General features: G+C 39.6%; 1 protein-coding gene across 2 annotated transcripts in view; it reads left to right on the top strand.

Annotated features, from left to right (window-relative positions):
- The window catches only part of GCC2 (GRIP and coiled-coil domain containing 2), a 41415-nt gene extending 23663 nt beyond the window's left edge, over positions 1–17752 (top strand). For both annotated transcript variants that reach the window (XM_075590333.1, XM_075590334.1), the window contains exons 17-23: positions 7391–7512; positions 7752–7928; positions 8330–8547; positions 11411–11596; positions 12839–12984; positions 13792–13993; positions 14842–17752. In XM_075590333.1, coding sequence (XP_075446448.1) covers positions 7391–7512; positions 7752–7928; positions 8330–8547; positions 11411–11596; positions 12839–12984; positions 13792–13993; positions 14842–14912 — 1122 coding nt within the window. In that variant the 3' untranslated portion in view covers positions 14913–17752. The remainder of the gene's footprint in view (positions 1–7390; positions 7513–7751; positions 7929–8329; positions 8548–11410; positions 11597–12838; positions 12985–13791; positions 13994–14841) is intronic.
- Positions 17753–19627: the final 1875 nt, after the last annotated feature.

Raw genomic sequence — 19627 nt, 5'->3', positions numbered from 1 at the left:
TAATCCTCACTTTTTATTTTTAAGTAATAGTCATTGGTTAAAAGGGTTAACACAGATACCCAGCAAGCTCAAACTCCCACGCCCACCACAAAGTGAATATATATTTTTATGTCAACCAGAGAGCTACTGAGCGTGGCAATTGTATATAACAAGAGACAGGGGGTGCCCAATGCTGCATCCAATTGACAAAACATATAAAGTAAATACTTCAATAATAATAATTGGTTATTTAGTTAACCCTTTGGCCAAAGGCGTCATAAGCCTGCATACCAACGTCAAGGTATAACCAAAATAATGCAGGTCCTACACTACACTGTGAACCCTTCCTTTTACCTCTGTGAGAGGGGAAATAACCATAATGGGTCTTGTTCCTGCAGCAAGTGAAATGACCTTCCAAGTTAAAAGGGTGAAGGAGGAGGAGTGAGCTCTGGGGGGAGGTGCCACAGCCTCCAAAGAGACATAGGTTAACACAGATACCCAGCAAGCTCAAACTCCCACGCCCACCACAAAGTGAATATATATTTATGTCAACCAGAGAGCTACTGAGCGTGGCAATTGTATATAACAAGAGACAGGGGGTGCCCAATGCTGCATCCAATTGACAAAACATATAAAGTAAATACTTCAATAATAATAATTGGTTATTTAGTTAACCCTTTGGCCAAAGGCGTCATAAGCCTGCATACCAACGTCAAGGTATAACCAAAATAATGCAGGTCCTACACTACACTGTGAACCCTTCCTTTTACCTCTGTGAGAGGGGAAATAACCATAATGGGTCTTGTTCCTGCAGCAAGTGAAATGACCTTCCAAGTTAAAAGGGTGAAGGAGGAGGAGTGAGCCCTGGGGGGAGGTGCCACAGCCTCCAAAGAGACATAGGTTAACACAGATACCCAGCAAGCTCAAACTCCCACGCCCACCACAAAGTGAATATATATTTATGTCAACCAGAGAGCTACTGAGCGTGGCAATTGTATATAACAAGAGACAGGGGGTGCCCAATGCTGCATCCAATTGACAAAACATATAAAGTAAATACTTCAATAATAATAATTGGTTATTTAGTTAACCCTTTGGCCAAAGGCGTCATAAGCCTGCATACCAACGTCAAGGTATAACCAAAATAATGCAGGTCCTACACTACACTGTGAACCCTTCCTTTTACCTCTGTGAGAGGGGAAATAACCATAATGGGTCTTGTTCCTGCAGCAAGTGAAATGACCTTCCAAGTTAAAAGGGTGAAGGAGGAGGAGTGAGCTCTGGGGGGAGGTGCCACAGCCTCCAAAGAGACATAGGTTAACACAGATACCCAGCAAGCTCAAACTCCCACGCCCACCACAAAGTGAATATATATTTATGTCAACCAGAGAGCTACTGAGCGTGGCAATTGTATATAACAAGAGACAGGGGGTGCCCAATGCTGCATCCAATTGACAAAACATATAAAGTAAATACTTCAATAATAATAATTGGTTATTTAGTTAACCCTTTGGCCAAAGGCGTCATAAGCCTGCATACCAACGTCAAGGTATAACCAAAATAATGCAGGTCCTACACTACACTGTGAACCCTTCCTTTTACCTCTGTGAGAGGGGAAATAACCATAATGGGTCTTGTTCCTGCAGCAAGTGAAATGACCTTCCAAGTTAAAAGGGTGAAGGAGGAGGAGTGAGCCCTGGGGGGAGGTGCCACAGCCTCCAAAGAGACATAGGTTAACACAGATACCCAGCAAGCTCAAACTCCCACGCCCACCACAAAGTGAATATATATTTATGTCAACCAGAGAGCTACTGAGCGTGGCAATTGTATATAACAAGAGACAGGGGGTGCCCAATGCTGCATCCAATTGACAAAACATATAAAGTAAATACTTCAATAATAATAATTGGTTATTTAGTTAACCCTTTGGCCAAAGGCGTCATAAGCCTGCATACCAACGTCAAGGTATAACCAAAATAATGCAGGTCCTACACTACACTGTGAACCCTTCCTTTTACCTCTGTGAGAGGGGAAATAACCATAATGGGTCTTGTTCCTGCAGCAAGTGAAATGACCTTCCAAGTTAAAAGGGTGAAGGAGGAGGAGTGAGCTCTGGGGGGAGGTGCCACAGCCTCCAAAGAGACATAGGTTAACACAGATACCCAGCAAGCTCAAACTCCCACGCCCACCACAAAGTGAATATATATTTATGTCAACCAGAGAGCTACTGAGCGTGGCAATTGTATATAACAAGAGACAGGGGGTGCCCAATGCTGCATCCAATTGACAAAACATATAAAGTAAATACTTCAATAATAATAATTGGTTATTTAGTTAACCCTTTGGCCAAAGGCGTCATAAGCCTGCATACCAACGTCAAGGTATAACCAAAATAATGCAGGTCCTACACTACACTGTGAACCCTTCCTTTTACCTCTGTGAGAGGGGAAATAACCATAATGGGTCTTGTTCCTGCAGCAAGTGAAATGACCTTCCAAGTTAAAAGGGTGAAGGAGGAGGAGTGAGCTCTGGGGGGAGGTGCCACAGCCTCCAAAGAGACATAGGTTAACACAGATACCCAGCAAGCTCAAACTCCCACGCCCACCACAAAGTGAATATATATTTATGTCAACCAGAGAGCTACTGAGCGTGGCAATTGTATATAACAAGAGACAGGGGGTGCCCAATGCTGCATCCAATTGACAAAACATATAAAGTAAATACTTCAATAATAATAATTGGTTATTTAGTTAACCCTTTGGCCAAAGGCGTCATAAGCCTGCATACCAACGTCAAGGTATAACCAAAATAATGCAGGTCCTACACTACACTGTGAACCCTTCCTTTTACCTCTGTGAGAGGGGAAATAACCATAATGGGTCTTGTTCCTGCAGCAAGTGAAATGACCTTCCAAGTTAAAAGGGTGAAGGAGGAGGAGTGAGCTCTGGGGGGAGGTGCCACAGCCTCCAAAGAGACATAGGTTAACACAGATACCCAGCAAGCTCAAACTCCCACGCCCACCACAAAGTGAATATATATTTATGTCAACCAGAGAGCTACTGAGCGTGGCAATTGTATATAACAAGAGACAGGGGGTGCCCAATGCTGCATCCAATTGACAAAACATTGGTTAAAAGGGGAGGATAATAAGTATTTGTTAATTGATTTCACCATGGCTGCCAGAAAACTCACCCCCCCCCCCCCCCCCCACACACACACACACACACACCTTTTTCCTGCTTAACAGCTCTGCGGGACCTAGCTACTTGTTAGATTCTAGGTTGCGGCGTGCCTGGATTTTACATGACCCTTTCAGAATATACTTATTATTTTTTTCACAGTTAATGCATAATACACAAGTAAAACCATCGCTTCTGGAAACCAGTTGCATTGAATAAATCCTTCCAGCTCCCTTTTTCTAAAGCTATACACTTTCCCGGGATGAAGATTCAAACTTTTAAGGAATGGCTTTGAAAGCTGTCATGCTTGAGAAGGGGAGATTCAATCAGTTATTTTTAAATGGGGACTCCGTTTCTGTGGCTATTTTAAACAAGGAAGCGCCATTATCTTACTGAGAACACTAGCTTTGTGGCAGTGTCCAGTTCAGGACGTAACCCCCTGCTATATCTTCAGAACTTGGGGACCATTGAAAGGGTTTTATCACCGAACCATGAGAATCCAGACTCCTCTATACAATCAGAACATGCCTCTTTCCTTAATGGTATGTAATGAAATATAGTCTCTGCCTTATGTCAGATCCCATGCTAGAGAAATGTTTACACAAACCGTTATAATAGTTGCAAGAAACCCAAGTTTCCCCATTAACCTGTTTTGCTGTTGAATTGGCCTGTAGTTTATTGTTTTGCAATATGTGCCGGTCTCCCTCTGGCATTGAAGGGGTAAAGAAGGTAGGCTGACCTATCTTATCTTAGTAGCTGGAAAATGCATTAGTATAGATTTTTGTTTATCCTGTTTGCCAGAGCAACGTGCCTTAAAGATTCATTATTACATGTAATTATGAAGCGATGCAACCCTGAATTGCACTGGGAATTGGCTATAAATCACAAACCCTGGGCTATGCAAGGTTACATTGCTTAAATAATATGGGACAGAAATCGAAGAATGGGCTTGTTCTCTTGGAAGTGACACAAGCAGTACTAAGTATTCACATGAATAATACATGTACTGCATAAACATACTGCTCCAGAAATAGACGTCGTTTTGTAGTTGTCTAGTTTTTTTGGTTTTGTTTTTTTTAACATTTAGTTGGGTAAGAATTATCTATGATTGAACATCTGTCTAAATCCTGATCTTAATTATTAAGATTGGTTCACTGACTGATTAGCGAACACTTGGTGCTGTAGAAAGTAGGAGTAAGTGAGTGGTTTCTTAATCATTGCAAATACTGCTACTGGAAGGGAGAAACAGTGGAGATATATTTATATATGGGGGAATGGGGGTGTTCTTGTTGGTTGGAGTGCTGTGGTCCTGTTCCGAGAAACCCATTAATAATTAAAGAAAAGATGTTTCTGTAAAAAAAAAAAAAAAAAGTTCATTTCTGATTTAAAAATCATAAACTGGAAAGTTGACCCACTTTATTGCTTTGCACGTAATCCAATTGTAGTTTACTTTTCAAACTGAAACTCTAGCTGTTGCTAAGTTAGATACATTTCAGAACAGCCTATTCAACAGCAAAATGATTCATTCTCCAGTGTTCCAAACCCAGCAAACGTGCCCAGGCTTTTGTACAAGTGTTTCTTCACTAGTCAACACAGCAGAATATGAATAGCCACAAATTCTATTTAATGCAATCAAGTAGTTATTTAAGCTGTGTTCATGAACTTGAAAGAAAATGCTCCCTGTAAACTGGTCTGATTTCCCACTCCGGACATCTGCTTTGCATTGACCTCGTGCTTCCTGTAGCACAGGGAATGTTTTTGAACTAGTTGATGCTTCCTCTCCCTTCCACTCCCAGCTACATGATTACAATGCATAGCCACACAGTCCCAAGACTCTAACTCACCCCAGTTAGAATCGCATACATATGGATGTTTTCCATTCTAATGATCCCATCCTTACTGAACCTGTATGCCAATTTGTGCATTTGTATCCCAAGAGAGGAGAAGTTCTGTATTTCTATTAAAGTAAAAGCTCCAAATAATAAAATGAAACAGATGTACACATCCAAACGGTGCCTGGTGCTTAAGAGCTGGGTTATTGATTTGAACGAACAACAACTTGGGAGAAAAGGACCCCTATAATGAGAGCACTCAAGTATAGGGGATACTGGAAACTAATGGACCTGATGGAGAATCGTAACATGTAATGATGGGTAATTTAAAAAACAATTTTATTAGGAGAAATCCTCAAATAAAATAAGGTTTATATGGATAGCCCTCTAACTGAGGTGATCCTAAACAAATGGCGAATTAAAATATGGTAAGGGGATAGGAGAGGTAAGTCCTATAGGTGTAATAGGTGCTCCTAAAAGGCTTCACTCACCTCTGATGAACCACAATGCTGATTACAAAGGTAAGTGTGTGGTAAGTATAAATGCTGTATATTGCTGCAACAGACAGAGACTTGGTGAAATGCTATATGAACACCCACAGTGCAGTAGTGACTCCAAGAGTCAAACAATGCCCTAGGACAGATGGGCACACATGTTTGCTAGCAGCCGAGAACCTAAAACTAACTAGTAATTCCAAGTCCAGTGCTGCGAGTCAGACAAGTTGGCAGGCAATAAGTGTCTGCCAAAGTATCAGATGACAACGTCTTTTGCCCGGAGTCCTGTCTAATGCTAAACACACGTATTCCTAGCAACAATTGTGGACCAATATACTGGTAATGAAGACATCAGAGCGGACAGCACATAAACACTGTATAACTAAACAGTGTAGCAGACGGGATGTGTCTGCAAACAGTGTATCACAGACCTTGCGTCTCTTGTGCTGACACTTAGATACAATTTATCAGTAATCCTCTTAGCAAGTATATCACTTATACCCTTTACCAAAAGAACACGGACTGTGAGAGTCTGTTTACATAACAAGTCTTTTATAATAAAAAGAATACTTATATTTTCTGCGGTATGCGGTAGTGGCGGCCCGGAGGTCTCAGGGAGTCGTCACCTATGACGTCAGTACTTCAGGAGAAGTTCTGTATTTCTATTAAAGTAAAAGCTCCAAATAATATAATGAAACAGATGTACACATCCAAACGGTGCCTGGTGCTTAAGAGCTGGGTTATTGATTTGAACCCAGGAATAACTTGAACTAAACCGCTCTTATTTGTGCGTGTATCAAAAATAACGTGCCTTTGTGGTCATGCCTTTCAATAGCAAATTATTGAATATAGTACCAACACTATACTAATGGTATTGGTTGCAAATATAAACACACATTTTGCGGCACTACTGAACACAGGTGTTTTTTTGTTGTTCATAAAGGTTTGAAATCATTGAAAGTTTTCCATGATTTGTACAGTTGTCTATTTTTGGCTTTTAATTGGTCACATCTGTCAGTCTTTCCATGAGTGATTTTCCTACCATGAAAGATGCCAGTAAAAATGTCAGGAATGTTTCAGTTTCTGCCCCATTACCAGGCTCTCCCCAGTGCTTACACAATGAGATGGCGGCCACCGTATTTTATTTATTGGATTTGATTTTTTTGTTTAATTGGAGAATTGAATGTTTTAACACTTTCCATACTACTTACCATGTTGATGATGCCAAGAAGTTTGAAAAGGTTCAAGGAAGGATAAATATAAAAAGTTTCTCATTAACGGTGTGAAAATACCACCATTTTAAGTATTTAACACACTTGCCAACATATCCCGTCACTGCTAATCTATATGTATATCTTTATTTGTATAGCGCCATCCATCAGCCCTTCACACCAGTAATACACCTGACAAAATATGTACATATTTAAAGACGTGCATAGATTTATACATACTGTCACAGAACATCAGACCACCGCTACATGGAGTCTGTCCAGACTGCCCTTATACCTGAGGTACCTCCCACCAAATCCCAGTGACGCCAAGCCCAGACTACGAGCCACAAACTTGCTCTTACACTCTGGTGGTTTCTGGGGGCAATGGGCTGTCTCGGAGCTCCCAGAAATCACATTGTCTGCCACTGTGGAGCGCTCCCCAGTCCTCTCTGCTGATTGGGCAAGGGGACTGGCAGGCTGCGGGCAGGGGGACTGGCAGGCTGCGGGCAGGGGGACTGGCAGGCTGCGGGCAGGGACCAGTGGAGGATCCAGGAGGTTTGGAAGTTAACTACTGTGCGGGCCTCGTCTGTCACACATGCATATACTGGATTTAATTCTGGGGGCTTTTTCTTACGTTAACATTGTTAATGTTTTCTTTAAATTAAAAATCTTTATTTTTCATTTTCACACCACAGGCAGAACAAGCTACAGTAATCGCTGAATTTGAAAGTTACAAAGTACGTGTCCATAATGTCTTAAAACAACAGAAGAACAGATCTGCATCTCAAGCTGAGCAGGAGGTTTTCAAACAAGAAAGGTGAAGTGTTAAATAGCCAGTGGCTAAAATGTATTGGTAGGGGGGAGGTGCGGGGGGGGGCGGGAGTTCAAAGCAGCCATCCCCTCTACTCCTAAATGAATACAATGAGATGGGTAATGAGAATGTTGCTTCTTTACATATCACTGTAAAATAAAAATATCAAAGGGCTTAACTTGAAATGGCAATTAGTAATACACATTTTGAAATACTCATGAACGCTTTGATTTTTCCTAATTTAGGGAGCACATGCAAGCAATGTTGGATCAAGTGAAGGCCAAACTACAAGAGACTCAACACAACCTGCAGATCAACGCAACTGAGCTGCAGGCGTTGCAATCAGAGCATGACCCTCTGCTCGAGAGGCACAATAAGATGGTGCAGGAGACTGTGGCAAAAGAGGCAGAGCTTCGAGAAAAGTGAGTGGCCCAAAATCAGTGCTTGGAGGAGACTGTATTACATGTGGTTATGTGCATAGAAACTTCAGCGACATCAACGCGAAGTGTGGTTACATTGGGGTTTGAAACTTTTTTTCCCCCTCTAGTTGTCATTACCAATTCTCATCTAATTAAAAAGATCTGACACAATACTGTAGCACTGAAGCGATTGGGATAAGAGTTGAGAAAAGGAATAATGCTTTTTGAGTCGGTGCATTGGCACGGTTTATCAAGAGAATCCGTCTTGTGCAGATTTTTCTTGTCTACACTGAATTCAGTCCTAATTTATGAGGGTGCCAGTGACATATAATGAAATATACATGATCTGTAATGTTGCCTTTGCAGTAAAGATGATTATTGTGTGTATTATGTTTCTTTTTCAGGCTTTGCACAGTGCAGTCAGAGAATCTGGGTCTAAAGACAGAGCATGAACAGACTGTCAGTCAGCTGAGTGCCCAGAATGAAACTCTCCGGAACAACTTCAAGGATCAAGTGAGGCATTTGCAAGAAGATCACAGGAAGACTGTGGAGACTCTGCAGCATCAGCTGTCAAAAGTAGAAGCCCAGCTCTTTCAACTTAAGAGTGAAGTTACTGTTACAAGTAAGTGTTCACAGTCCTACTTTCTCTCCTCCAAACGCTACCTGCATACTGCTTAATGTCTACAACAGTATCATTTTACCTGAGTTGGTAGAGCTGTTTTACTAGAATCTAGCAGTGAATGCATGGGAGCTACACGATCAGAACTGATCTAACAATTCTAACCTGTTGCATACAAAATTCTATTGAACCATTGCCACAGAACACTGGATATAATTCATTTTTCCTTTTTTTTTTTAAGTCTCTCGGACCGCCTTGCTATTTTATAATTAACCAGAATGCATATTTACAAAAAACGCAATTAATAGTACAGTATAAGGAAGGGAATTAATTACAAAGGTTGTATGAAGGTGCCACGTTGCCGTCACAGGATCAGAATTAAGAGATTTGTAGACGAAAAATATGTGCGCAGAACTTGAGGGGAGTTCCTACTTCCCAGAGGTAGGTTTTAGAGTGATCAAGCTCTAGGAAACGCTCCCATTTAAATCTGGGGATTCCGATTTGTACTGTTTACTTTTTTTTTTTGTCAAATTGGTGTTTATATTAATTTTTGTTTTTCCAGTGTTTTTATTGATTTACATTCAATGTTTACTGAAAATAAATTTTAAAAGTTAACACATCTGAATTTGTTCATCGGAGCTCATATTTTAGTGTCTGTACTCCCCCTGTGTTGCCTTTGCCTCCTACCTGTGGGTGGGCTGCTTCAAGAGGTGAAACTCAATAGAAAATTACGCTTTGTTTCTGGAAGTGCAAAATGAGCAGTTGGGTGTTTTTCCGTTGCAACATAAAACTGCAATCCTTGTATAAATAGGCCACTTTTCTGATAGGTGGGAAACAGGAGGGCTCTGGAGTTGAACAGCGTTAATTTATGCCCTGGGGAACCCCTGCTTCCTGAAATACTTACTGTAGGTGCTGCCAGTAGCACCCTAGTTGAGTGAACAATGTAGAGGCTTAAATGTCCCGTGGGATAGGAGCCGATAGGCTTCTCTCCGCTTGCGTGACTTGGGGGATTGAAAATGTCATGTAGCACTGGCGGTACGATTCTCAGGAAGCAGGGGGTCCTCAGAGCTCGAAATATTTAATTGAATACTACGTTAAAATACAATAGTGTAAAATGCTTTTATGAGAAACTTAATTGACCTCGTCTCCCTGCTTACAGCCTTAACTGCAATGTAATACTCTAACTTTACAGCATTATCCATGGGCTCAACTGTTAAAAGGATTTTGTGTAACGGATATCCTGACTATCGCATTTTGTGTAATGGATATCCTGACTATCACATTTTGTGTAACGGATATCCTGACTATCACATTTTGTGTAACGGATATCCTGACTATCACATTTTGTGTAACGGATATCCTGACTATCACATTTTGTGTAACGGATATCCTGACTATCACATTTTGTGTAACGGATATCCTGACTATCACATTTTGTGTAACGGATATCCTGACTATCACATTTTGTGTAACGGATATCCTGACTATCACATTTTGTGTAACGGATATCCTGACTATCGCATTTTGTGTAACGGATATCCTGACTATCGCATTTTGTGTAACGGATATCCTGACTATCACATTTTGTGTAACGGATATCCTGACTATCACATTTTGTGTAACGGATATCCTGACTATCACATTTTGTGTAACGGATATCCTGACTATCACATTTTGTGTAACGGATATCCTGACTATCACATTTTGTGTAACGGATATCCTGACTATCACATTTTGTGTAACGGATATCCTGACTATCACATTTTGTGTAACGGATATCCTGACTATCACATTTTGTGTAACGGATATCCTGACTATCACATTTTGTGTAACGGATATCCTGACTATCACATTTTGTGTAACGGATATCCTGACTATCACATTTTGTGTAACGGATATCCTGACTATCACATTTTGTGTAACGGATATCCTGACTATCGCATTTTGTGTTGCTGTAAAGTTCTAGTTTCGGAGTTGAAGCTTTTACTACTGGGAGATTCAATGTATAAAGGGTACAGTATGTGTGGCAAGTCTCGCAGCTAAACCTGTTCCGTTACGCTGTGTAAACACTGTCCTTTTTCACAAACTGGTTAGTTTACTGTGCCATTTATCAGTTGATTATTGTACTTACTGGAGTTCTGATTTTAAGCCTAAGGGAACAAGAAGACTGATCTGCCTAAAACCTTCCTGCATAATGTTCATTCTTAGATCAACGTTTTTCAACTTGTAGAAAAGAAATAGTATACAATAGCCAGAATTACTCAAATGTCCACACGATAGTTTGCTTTTTATGTAAGTGAAACAGCAAAGATTTAAAGTATTGTGATTTACAAAATCCACAAGATATGTAAATAGTGTATTGTAACAATAAGTTGTGTCCTGTGCCCATTTAAAAAAAAAAAACAAATCCCCCAAAACTGCTGCCTCTTGCTACAGAGTTGTCACTGAAGTGTTAAAATGAATATCTAGTTGTAGCAACATGTTTACTCAGCTGGGAAACTGTGTGGGAGACTAAAAAGAATAACACGTGTTCCTGTATAGAAAGATTAGCAACTTTTTCAAATGTATAAATGAATCGGGATCTTTTCTGTTTGCACAGGTTCTATGTTATAAAGTGTGTGTGTGTGTGTGTGTGTGTGTGTGTCATTGTCTGTATTCCTTCCAAGGCAATAAATCTGCGGTAAGAACTTAATTTTACGTACAGCTGCTGTTACTGCGCTGTTTTTAAGTACAGAGTAATAATAAGCACTGCCACTGGAGTCCTCACACACTGACCCCATCTTACCAGAGGCAGTCCCCCCCCCCTCCCCCATGGGATATACTTGCCACTTACTATTCCCCCCTGTATCTCTCCCATGTCGTACAGGTTCCCAGCAGCCTCTGAAGGGCTTCCGGGAAAGACGACCCGCTGATCTTCCTCTCCTGGATTTGTACTCTGTTGCTAGAGAAGAGGGAGAAGGAATGGAAACAACGGACACTGAATCTGTCTCTTCTGCCAGCACCTATGTTGCATCATTAGAACAGCTTCTCCACTCCTCTGAAGCAAGGGCTAGTAAGTATGTCTGTATGGGAGGGATAGATGCGGACCATTTGGCTACTGTTGAGGTAAGGGAATGGAATTGTTGCTACCTGGAATACATGTGAAAGAAGCTGTAAATATATGCCAGTTGTTGCTTGTCAGCATTTGCAGTCTGCTGTGTAACGATATTGGCAATCTCAAATTACTTGCATAATGACTTCAAAGCAAAAAAGTACTTTACTAGGAAACCTTAATTAAATATTTATCACCAGTTTTCTGGCTGTTGCTGGCAGGCTTTGATGCCAACTTCTAACCCTGCTCACACTTTTTTTTTCCTCCCCCTATAAATTCTATAGTGGTACTAATACGCGCCATCGCTTTGCTGAGGCGAGCCTGTTAAATGCACTTCAAAATGCATGTGCTTTTCAGGTGCCAGGCAAATGTTGCAAACATTTGTGACTCAAATTTTTAAATCTTCGGTTTTGACACCAAATAGTTTTACAAATCCTTTCTGGTGCTAAATAACTGGGTTTCATTGCTCCTGAATGAGTGAAGTATTGGCCTTCACTACATAAACGTGCCTCATTTGGAGACTGGAGTATAAATGTATACATGCACTTGCAAAGTGTTATAGAAGCACAAGTTGTTATTGGGTAGTGTTTAATATAGTTCTTAATAAAGTTATAAAAAACTCCACTCCCAAAAGCCGGTCAGGTTACTATGTCCAGGGAGGTATTGCCTCTAATTTTTTTTTTACTGGACAGTATCCAAATACAGTCCAGTTCAATACTTGACACCTGGCAATCCTACGTCATGGATAGAGCGGACTAAACGTGCTTCACAGCCAATACGCTTTATTAGCATAATCCCCTCTGAATAGAACCTGCTACTTTAACACCATCCTTTTGCGATATTAATTATATGTGTAAATAGAAGTTTAATATGTGGATCCGGAGCGGCTCAGTGAATAAAGACAATCGCACTGCATTTGAATCAGGGGAGCCTGGTTAAATTTCCTGTGTCAGCTCCTTGTGAACTTGGGCAAATCACTTTAGCTCCCTGTGCTTCATACAACAAAAAAACAGATTGTAAGCTCATCTGGGCAGGGACATTGTCTGTAAAATGTACTATATGCTGCTTACAGCGCACTGCACTGTAATTGTGAAGGCTTTGAGTCTCATTGGGTGAAATGCATTGTATAACATTATTATTAATAATAATCATTACGAGACGCATCCGTATTTTTTCTGTAACATATTTCTCCTGTGAATAAAGTTGCAGAGCCTCCTCAGTGGCAACCAGAACTTTCCAAAGAAGAATTGATTCAGAAGTTGAATACCACAGCAAAAAGTGTTGATCATCTGAGTGGGTTACTTCATGAGACTGAAGCGACCAATGCCATCCTGATGGAACAAATTAAAGTGAGTCTCATATCCCATATGTGCCATGTATATTAAGAAAGCTCACTCACGCTCTGCAGTTCTCATTTAGGCAAAAACCACTATTGGCTTAAGGGGTCATCAATTGTACACACTTCCTACAGTAGCTGGTAAATGAAATTGGTTGCAAATATGAGATGCTCTTAATACAGTGAGATTTTCCTCAAGACAACAATCCGCATGCAAGTACTGTGTGAAACATCTGGCAACACTTCTATTGAGTGAGCATTATATGGGTTAACGTTCAGCACCAGATCACCAGAAAAGTTTAACATCTTGTTAGATCATCCAATAAGGATGTGGCCTTATTCATCCAATGGGGTTTTTTTTCCCCATCAAATCTTTATTTTCCCCATTTGCACACATACATTACACATGTTGAAATTGAGGAAACAAATCGATGTGACACAACTTTACACTCTTGTTCAGTTAACCAGTTAAGTTCTGTAGGGTCCTATGGTGCATTACAGAAGAATGTCTGGGAGAACCCTCAAGAACTGGAGGTACTAAGGGTGCATTCGCTTGTTTTTGCATTGCAAACTCCTGTGGCACTGTTGGTTAACTAGAAAACCTAAATTATAATTTGATTATTTTATGGCATGACCTTTTTACAAGTCCATTGGTTAAAAAAGAAAGAAACAAAAAAGCTTCACAGGATGAGAACAATGCAGTCATACTCTGGATCAGTAGACATAACAACATTCTATTCTAGTGTAGCATAACTCCAAACCTGTATCCAAATAAATGCAACTTGACGTTCACAATTATGTTTTTATTTGTTTTTCCCAGCTCCTTAAGAATGAAATTAGACGCCTGGAAAGGAATCAGGAGAGAGAAAAGTCTGTGGCAAACTTGGAATACCTGAAGAACGTCTTACTGCAGTTCATATTTCTCAAGGCAGGCAGTGAAAGGCAGCGGCTTCTTCCGGTCATAGACACCATGTTGCAGCTAAGCCCAGAGGAGAAAGGAAAACTATTTGCCATTGCTCAGGGTAGGGACAATGCTTTTACGTGAGAACTTTATTTAATATTCCTTACCGTTCAGATGTACTCGCAAGGTATATTCCAAAATATGCAAAGTCCTTCTGCTTGTTTATACTGTACAATTCAAAAGGTAGTGTGCAAATCTGTGCAGCCTGATCTATATAGAGGTGAGAGGGGATTGATGTATATTGGAATGTGTTGTTACCATTATTTAAAAGTGCTGCTCTTGGACAGTGGTTTTCAAGCTTCACATTTGGGGATCTTCTAGCAAAGCAGAGTTTTAGTAATGACCTATAAAAAAAAAAGTATAGAGTATTTAAAATAATTACCTGATGTAGATCCTGCATATAGTGGTGGTCTGCTATCAAATTTTTTTTTTTAAATCCTTTCTCCTCCCCTCTCTCCCCTCCCCCTCTTGTGCTTTCTCTCTCTGTGTCTCTCTCTCTCTGTGTGTCTCTCTCTCTCTCTCTCTCTCTCTCTCTCTCTCTCTCTCTCTCTCTCTCTCTCTCTCTCTCTCTCTCTCTCTCTCTCTCTCTCTCTCTCTCTCTCTCTCTCTCTCTCTCTCTCTCTCTCTCTCTCATTCTCATTATTTATTATCCTCTTACTAGCAGGGCTAGCTTTGTTCACAGAGTAAGATACAGAAATGGTCTTTAAAATTGTTGTCTCGGGAAAAGTTCTCCTGTGCTCTCAATCCCCACTGACTACAGTAGGGACTTGCTTCTTGATGCTCGTTTGACGCTCAGGCTTTGCTCTCTTGTTCAAATCCATTTTCAATCCTGATCTGATAGAGGTGGTAAACCTGAGCTCCCATTTGCCAAGCATGCTTTTTTTCATTTGTGCTTTATGTATCTTTAAGGTGAAGAAGAGTCTGCGTCGCGCCCTGCAGGCTGGTCCTCATACCTGCACAGCTGGTCGGGACTTCGGTAGTGCCACGGACGTGTACACATTACTTTCCAGTGTTGCACTATGAAGCGCAAGGGAAAATGTCTCCTGTATTAGATTGCACCTCACATGTTGGAGCAGTGATCATCTTATAATTTATATGTTTTAATGTATAGTTGTATTACATAGAAGGTTGGATTATTTTGGAAGTATTTCAGCGTGCCTGTTTGACAGCAAGAATCAACTTTTCAAAACAAATTCTAAACGAGACAAATCGTTCCAGTCATACAATAGCCTACTGCACTATTCACTTTCATTTATGTTGTTGATTGCGTTGGCTTTGGATTTGTTTTATATATTTTTTTTACTGATGCAAATTTCTTAGCAATATGTTAATATGTAGGTACACACTCTTGATATGTGCAAGTTAAGTGTTATCAACCCTTATTGTAGGAATCTGTTTTGAAAGAAAAAAAAAACTTTCCTCATTGCAGGAGTGTTTTTATGTAATAACCTACTATTTAAGTTCTCCTACAATATTAGCTACTATGAACGTACTGTATTTATTAAACCCTCCAACCCTGAGATTTATTCTTGGTGGTTCTGTAGGAATTTGGTTCTCTAGGAATTTGGTTCTGTAGGACTGTTTAGAGCGGTTATGAGAACCTTGTAGTTGTCACACTCCAGTAGTGCCTTAATGCCTTTGTATCACATCACATCTTGTAGGCTTCGAAAAACGCAAATATGCTATCTTTGGCGCATCAAAATTGAAGCGTGGGGCTGAAGGGTTGTTAAATTCTTGCCCTATCCCTGGACTTATGCTAAATGTACTCTCGCTACAATGCACGAGGTCAAGAGTAATGTCTCTGGCCAGCATAAGGCGTGAATGTTTAAATCAATGCATATAGGCCTTCTGAGATCTTGACAGCTTGTTTAGTAATGAATCTATCAGATATGTTGGTCTATTAAATGATGGTCTCTTTTTGTTTAATAATCTTTTATAGGTTCTAACCTGTGCTTTTAGAAGGAACTGGTTGTATTTTTCTGTATTTGTACAGTACACTAAATACTTCATTTGGTTTAGAGAGAAATTAAATCAATAAGTTAGGCATTGCTTGTGTGTTACTTGGTATGATGGGATTCATAAGACTAAATGCTTTACATGCTTTCTACAAGTAGCCACTCGACGACACATCTGGCATAGACTATGATTTGAGCTGTCAGTGTGTTTTGACACCAAAGAATCTATATGAAAAATATCTTCTGTAATACAGGCATGGTGCAGAAAAAGTTGCATTATATTTTCTTTGCACATTGGTTTTACAAGTATATACTGTATGTTTGAGTTTTTGTAGTGAATCTCACTCGGTGGGGTTTATTCTTATTGTTTTAGACTTGACGAAATTCCCCTGAAATTCCCCTGAAACGCACTACAGTACTTCTTTATTTTGTATGGAAGGACCTATTGTGTGCTTAATGGGTGACCACCACATCCATTGTGTCCAGTTTGCTACCCTGAACAGTGTGACTTTGCAGCTGGGCTAAATCCAAATGTTATTTTACAAATGCACATTATCCCTCTCTCTTCATCACTCCAAGCAATGTGTTGCAAGTTTTCCAATAGCTTTGGTGCATGTAATGTTTAACCGGTTGTCTATTCTGAATGTAAATACAGTGTACACTGGTGTCTATAAAGAGACCACCTATTTAAGACCTGTATGTGTTTTGTGTTGCCTTGCTTGTTCTGTTTAACGAGAGTGGTTATTATATAACCATACTCGGGCACCAAGGTCCAATTAAGTCTGGTGAGCAATACAGCCCATGGAAAGTATGACTCGTGCTTCACCTAGTCTTGTCCTGCTTTATTCTATGTGACACTGTTTTAGAAGTAACAATATTTCATAGAACTGGAATGAGAGTGTTAAGAATAAAGGAATTACGATTGTTTTTACCCTTTCAGTGACAGGTGGCATCTAACATACAGCAGTATAATGCATTCCAGGCCCCTGTGGTACTAAAGAGGTTAATATACTCATTTTCTTGGGAAATGTGAACGTGAGCACAGTGTTGTGTTTTCATAGGAAGCACAAGGTTAGTGTAATTTAAACTGTTGTCGTGTTTATATGAGGAGTTTAGTTTTTAAATCCAGAAGTTCCTTGTAACTTTTTTGTCGTTGTCTCCTTTTGACAGAACATCATACATTTCACTTGTCTTGTGGAATTCGTGTTTTATTTACCTTGCAGTACAATTTAAATCTAAAACTTGCAAATATAAAGTGTATTTCCTTTCCACACACGAATAAAAAAGTAAGAAAATGAAGCACATCTAGTGGAATACAGAAAAATAATATTTTGCGTTTAACCACAGAATATGCTGTAGTTTTTTTTGTTCTCAGTATGTAAAGCATGCCTAATAATGGGATAGAAAATATGCTAAACAATGTTGCCTTGCTTTTTTTAATAAGTGCGTCATGGTAATTTATTCAAATTTCCCCGCTGATGAATAGATGGTGCCAGATTTGCCAAGGATAATATCGATTTTATATCTTGTGCATCTTTTTGCCCCATCTGTGCACCTCAAAGTCTTTAAAACATGGCCTCTACTTACTGAGAAATAATTCCCCAATAAAGTTGTTCTACAGGTTGGTGAATGAGGTAACTTTAACCAAAATCAGTAGGGGCTTTGTGTTTTTTTATTTTTCTTATTGGAAAGATGTGTACACCTTATGTTAAGTGCCTCAGTCAGAGCACAGCTGAGCAGTGCAGTAAGGACAGGTGTAGGGAAGGATTTTCTGATCTGAAGGTTTACTTACCCATGAACTGTGAATAAAATGTGCTCTCCGTGGCATACTGTAATATTGACCTAAATAAAGAAATGTTTACTTATTCAGAGTTTTGTTTATCTGTATTTAATATGGTCGATCACTAACTTGACATTTCGCACAGAAAGCTACCAAGTTACCCAATTGCATAAGAAATGCAGTGTCTCTAAATCATCATTGCAGTATATTCGATGAGCTGCTCTTGATCACGCCTTGAAGTTTGGATTTTAAAAAATAAAATCTGACATCGCCTTTTTTTCCTGGTTGGATTGTCCATATTTTAGGGCGTTAGAAAATGAAAAACAATACAAACTGTAGATTCCACGTACAGGCATATCCATATGAAAGGTTGAAGTGTAAAGGGAAAGGGAAATAAATTCCCCTGCATATCCAGTTGAAAGGCACTGGATTTTGAACGCCTCTGGTTGCTAGAAAATGTGATGAGCAGCAAAAGTTTCTCTGAATTACAGATTGTGTCTACACAGCCAATGACTCCTCTCACACCTCCCTTTAACTTTATTGGCTCTTTGAGGATAGGGTGGGGTGTAAAAGTAACACTGACCATGCACCATGATTTAGTTCTCTTTTATGCTTTTATTTTTTTATATATTTTGAAACTGTATAACTTTGCAACCCTGCTAGCATTGAGAATAGGCATGCTCAATTTTGCCTCGTTTTTAGTAATGCCTTCCATTTGTTCATTTAAAAGGAAGAACCATGGGTCTCTTGGCACTGCAATGCCAATTTTGTCAGAAATATAATTTAAATATTCTTTCCCACAGGGATCGTATTTTGGCACTGAAACAAGGGAAGAGAAAAGGAAAAAAATCGCTTTTTTTTTTCTCTTCCCTTGTTTCCCATTTGCAACGATGGGTTTAATTATGAGTTACTGAGTTTTGTAATACATTTTAGCTTGGAAGTTATGTTTGTTTATTTTGTATTACATACTGTATATAGCTATATATTTATATTGTTATTGTTTTGTATGTACTATGTATCCAATTTTATTATTGTAGTAACTGTGCCAAGTATTTTCATTAGAGTAATTGTATTAGCTTATGTATGTGGTTATTGTAATCTGTGTTCAGCAATTTAGCACTTTAAATTACCTTGCCCCTTTCCTCCAACCTTAAGGGATGACCCCATGTCCATTGTACTGCCCTTGGGATGAATAGTTATTTTGAAAGTTCCTTGTACTGACTCTGAATATATTTGTATATAGTATCATAGTCCCTCTTAGATGCCTCTTTTCTAATGTAAACAAATCTAATTTAATTTGGTGGCTCTTCTCTGCACTCTCTATTTCCATAATGTCTTTTCTAAGGAGTGGTGCCCAAAATTGTACTCTATATTCAAGGTGTGGTCTTACTAATGCTTTATAAAGGGGCATAATTGTTTACTTCCCTTCCATCCATTGCCCGTTGAATGCAAAATAAGATCTTGTTTGCCTTTGCAGCTACTGCATGACATTGGGCACTATTGCTAAGCCTGCTGTCTACAAGCACTCCTAAATCCTTCTCCATCAAGGATTCCCCCAATATATCTCCATTTAATTTGTAAGTCGCCTGTTTATTCCTGTTTCCCAAATGTAGAACACATTTATCTGTAGTAAAGCTCATCTGCCATTTACCTGCCCAAGTTTCCAGTCTCTCCAAGTCCCTCTGGAGAGAAATTACATCCTGCTCTGAATCTACTACCTTGCACAATTTTTAGTGTAATCAGCAAAGTTGGAGACTTTGCTCTCTCTGCCAACCTCAAGGTCATTCATAAATATGTTAAAAAGTAGGGGTCCCAGTACCGATCCCTGAGGTACTCCACTCGCAACTTTTGCCCAACCTGAAAAGGTTCAATTTATGACGTCTCTGTTGTCTATCTTTCAACTAGTTTTCAATCCCAGGTGCATATATTTTTAGAGTCCAATTTGCTTTATTTTGTACAC

The sequence above is a fragment of the Ascaphus truei genome, chromosome 3 (assembly GCF_040206685.1).
Source record: "Ascaphus truei isolate aAscTru1 chromosome 3, aAscTru1.hap1, whole genome shotgun sequence".
Classification (NCBI taxonomy): Eukaryota; Metazoa; Chordata; class Amphibia; order Anura; family Ascaphidae; genus Ascaphus; species Ascaphus truei.
The sequence above is the reverse complement of the archived record's forward strand: the minus strand, read 5'-3'. Positions and strand labels throughout refer to the sequence as shown.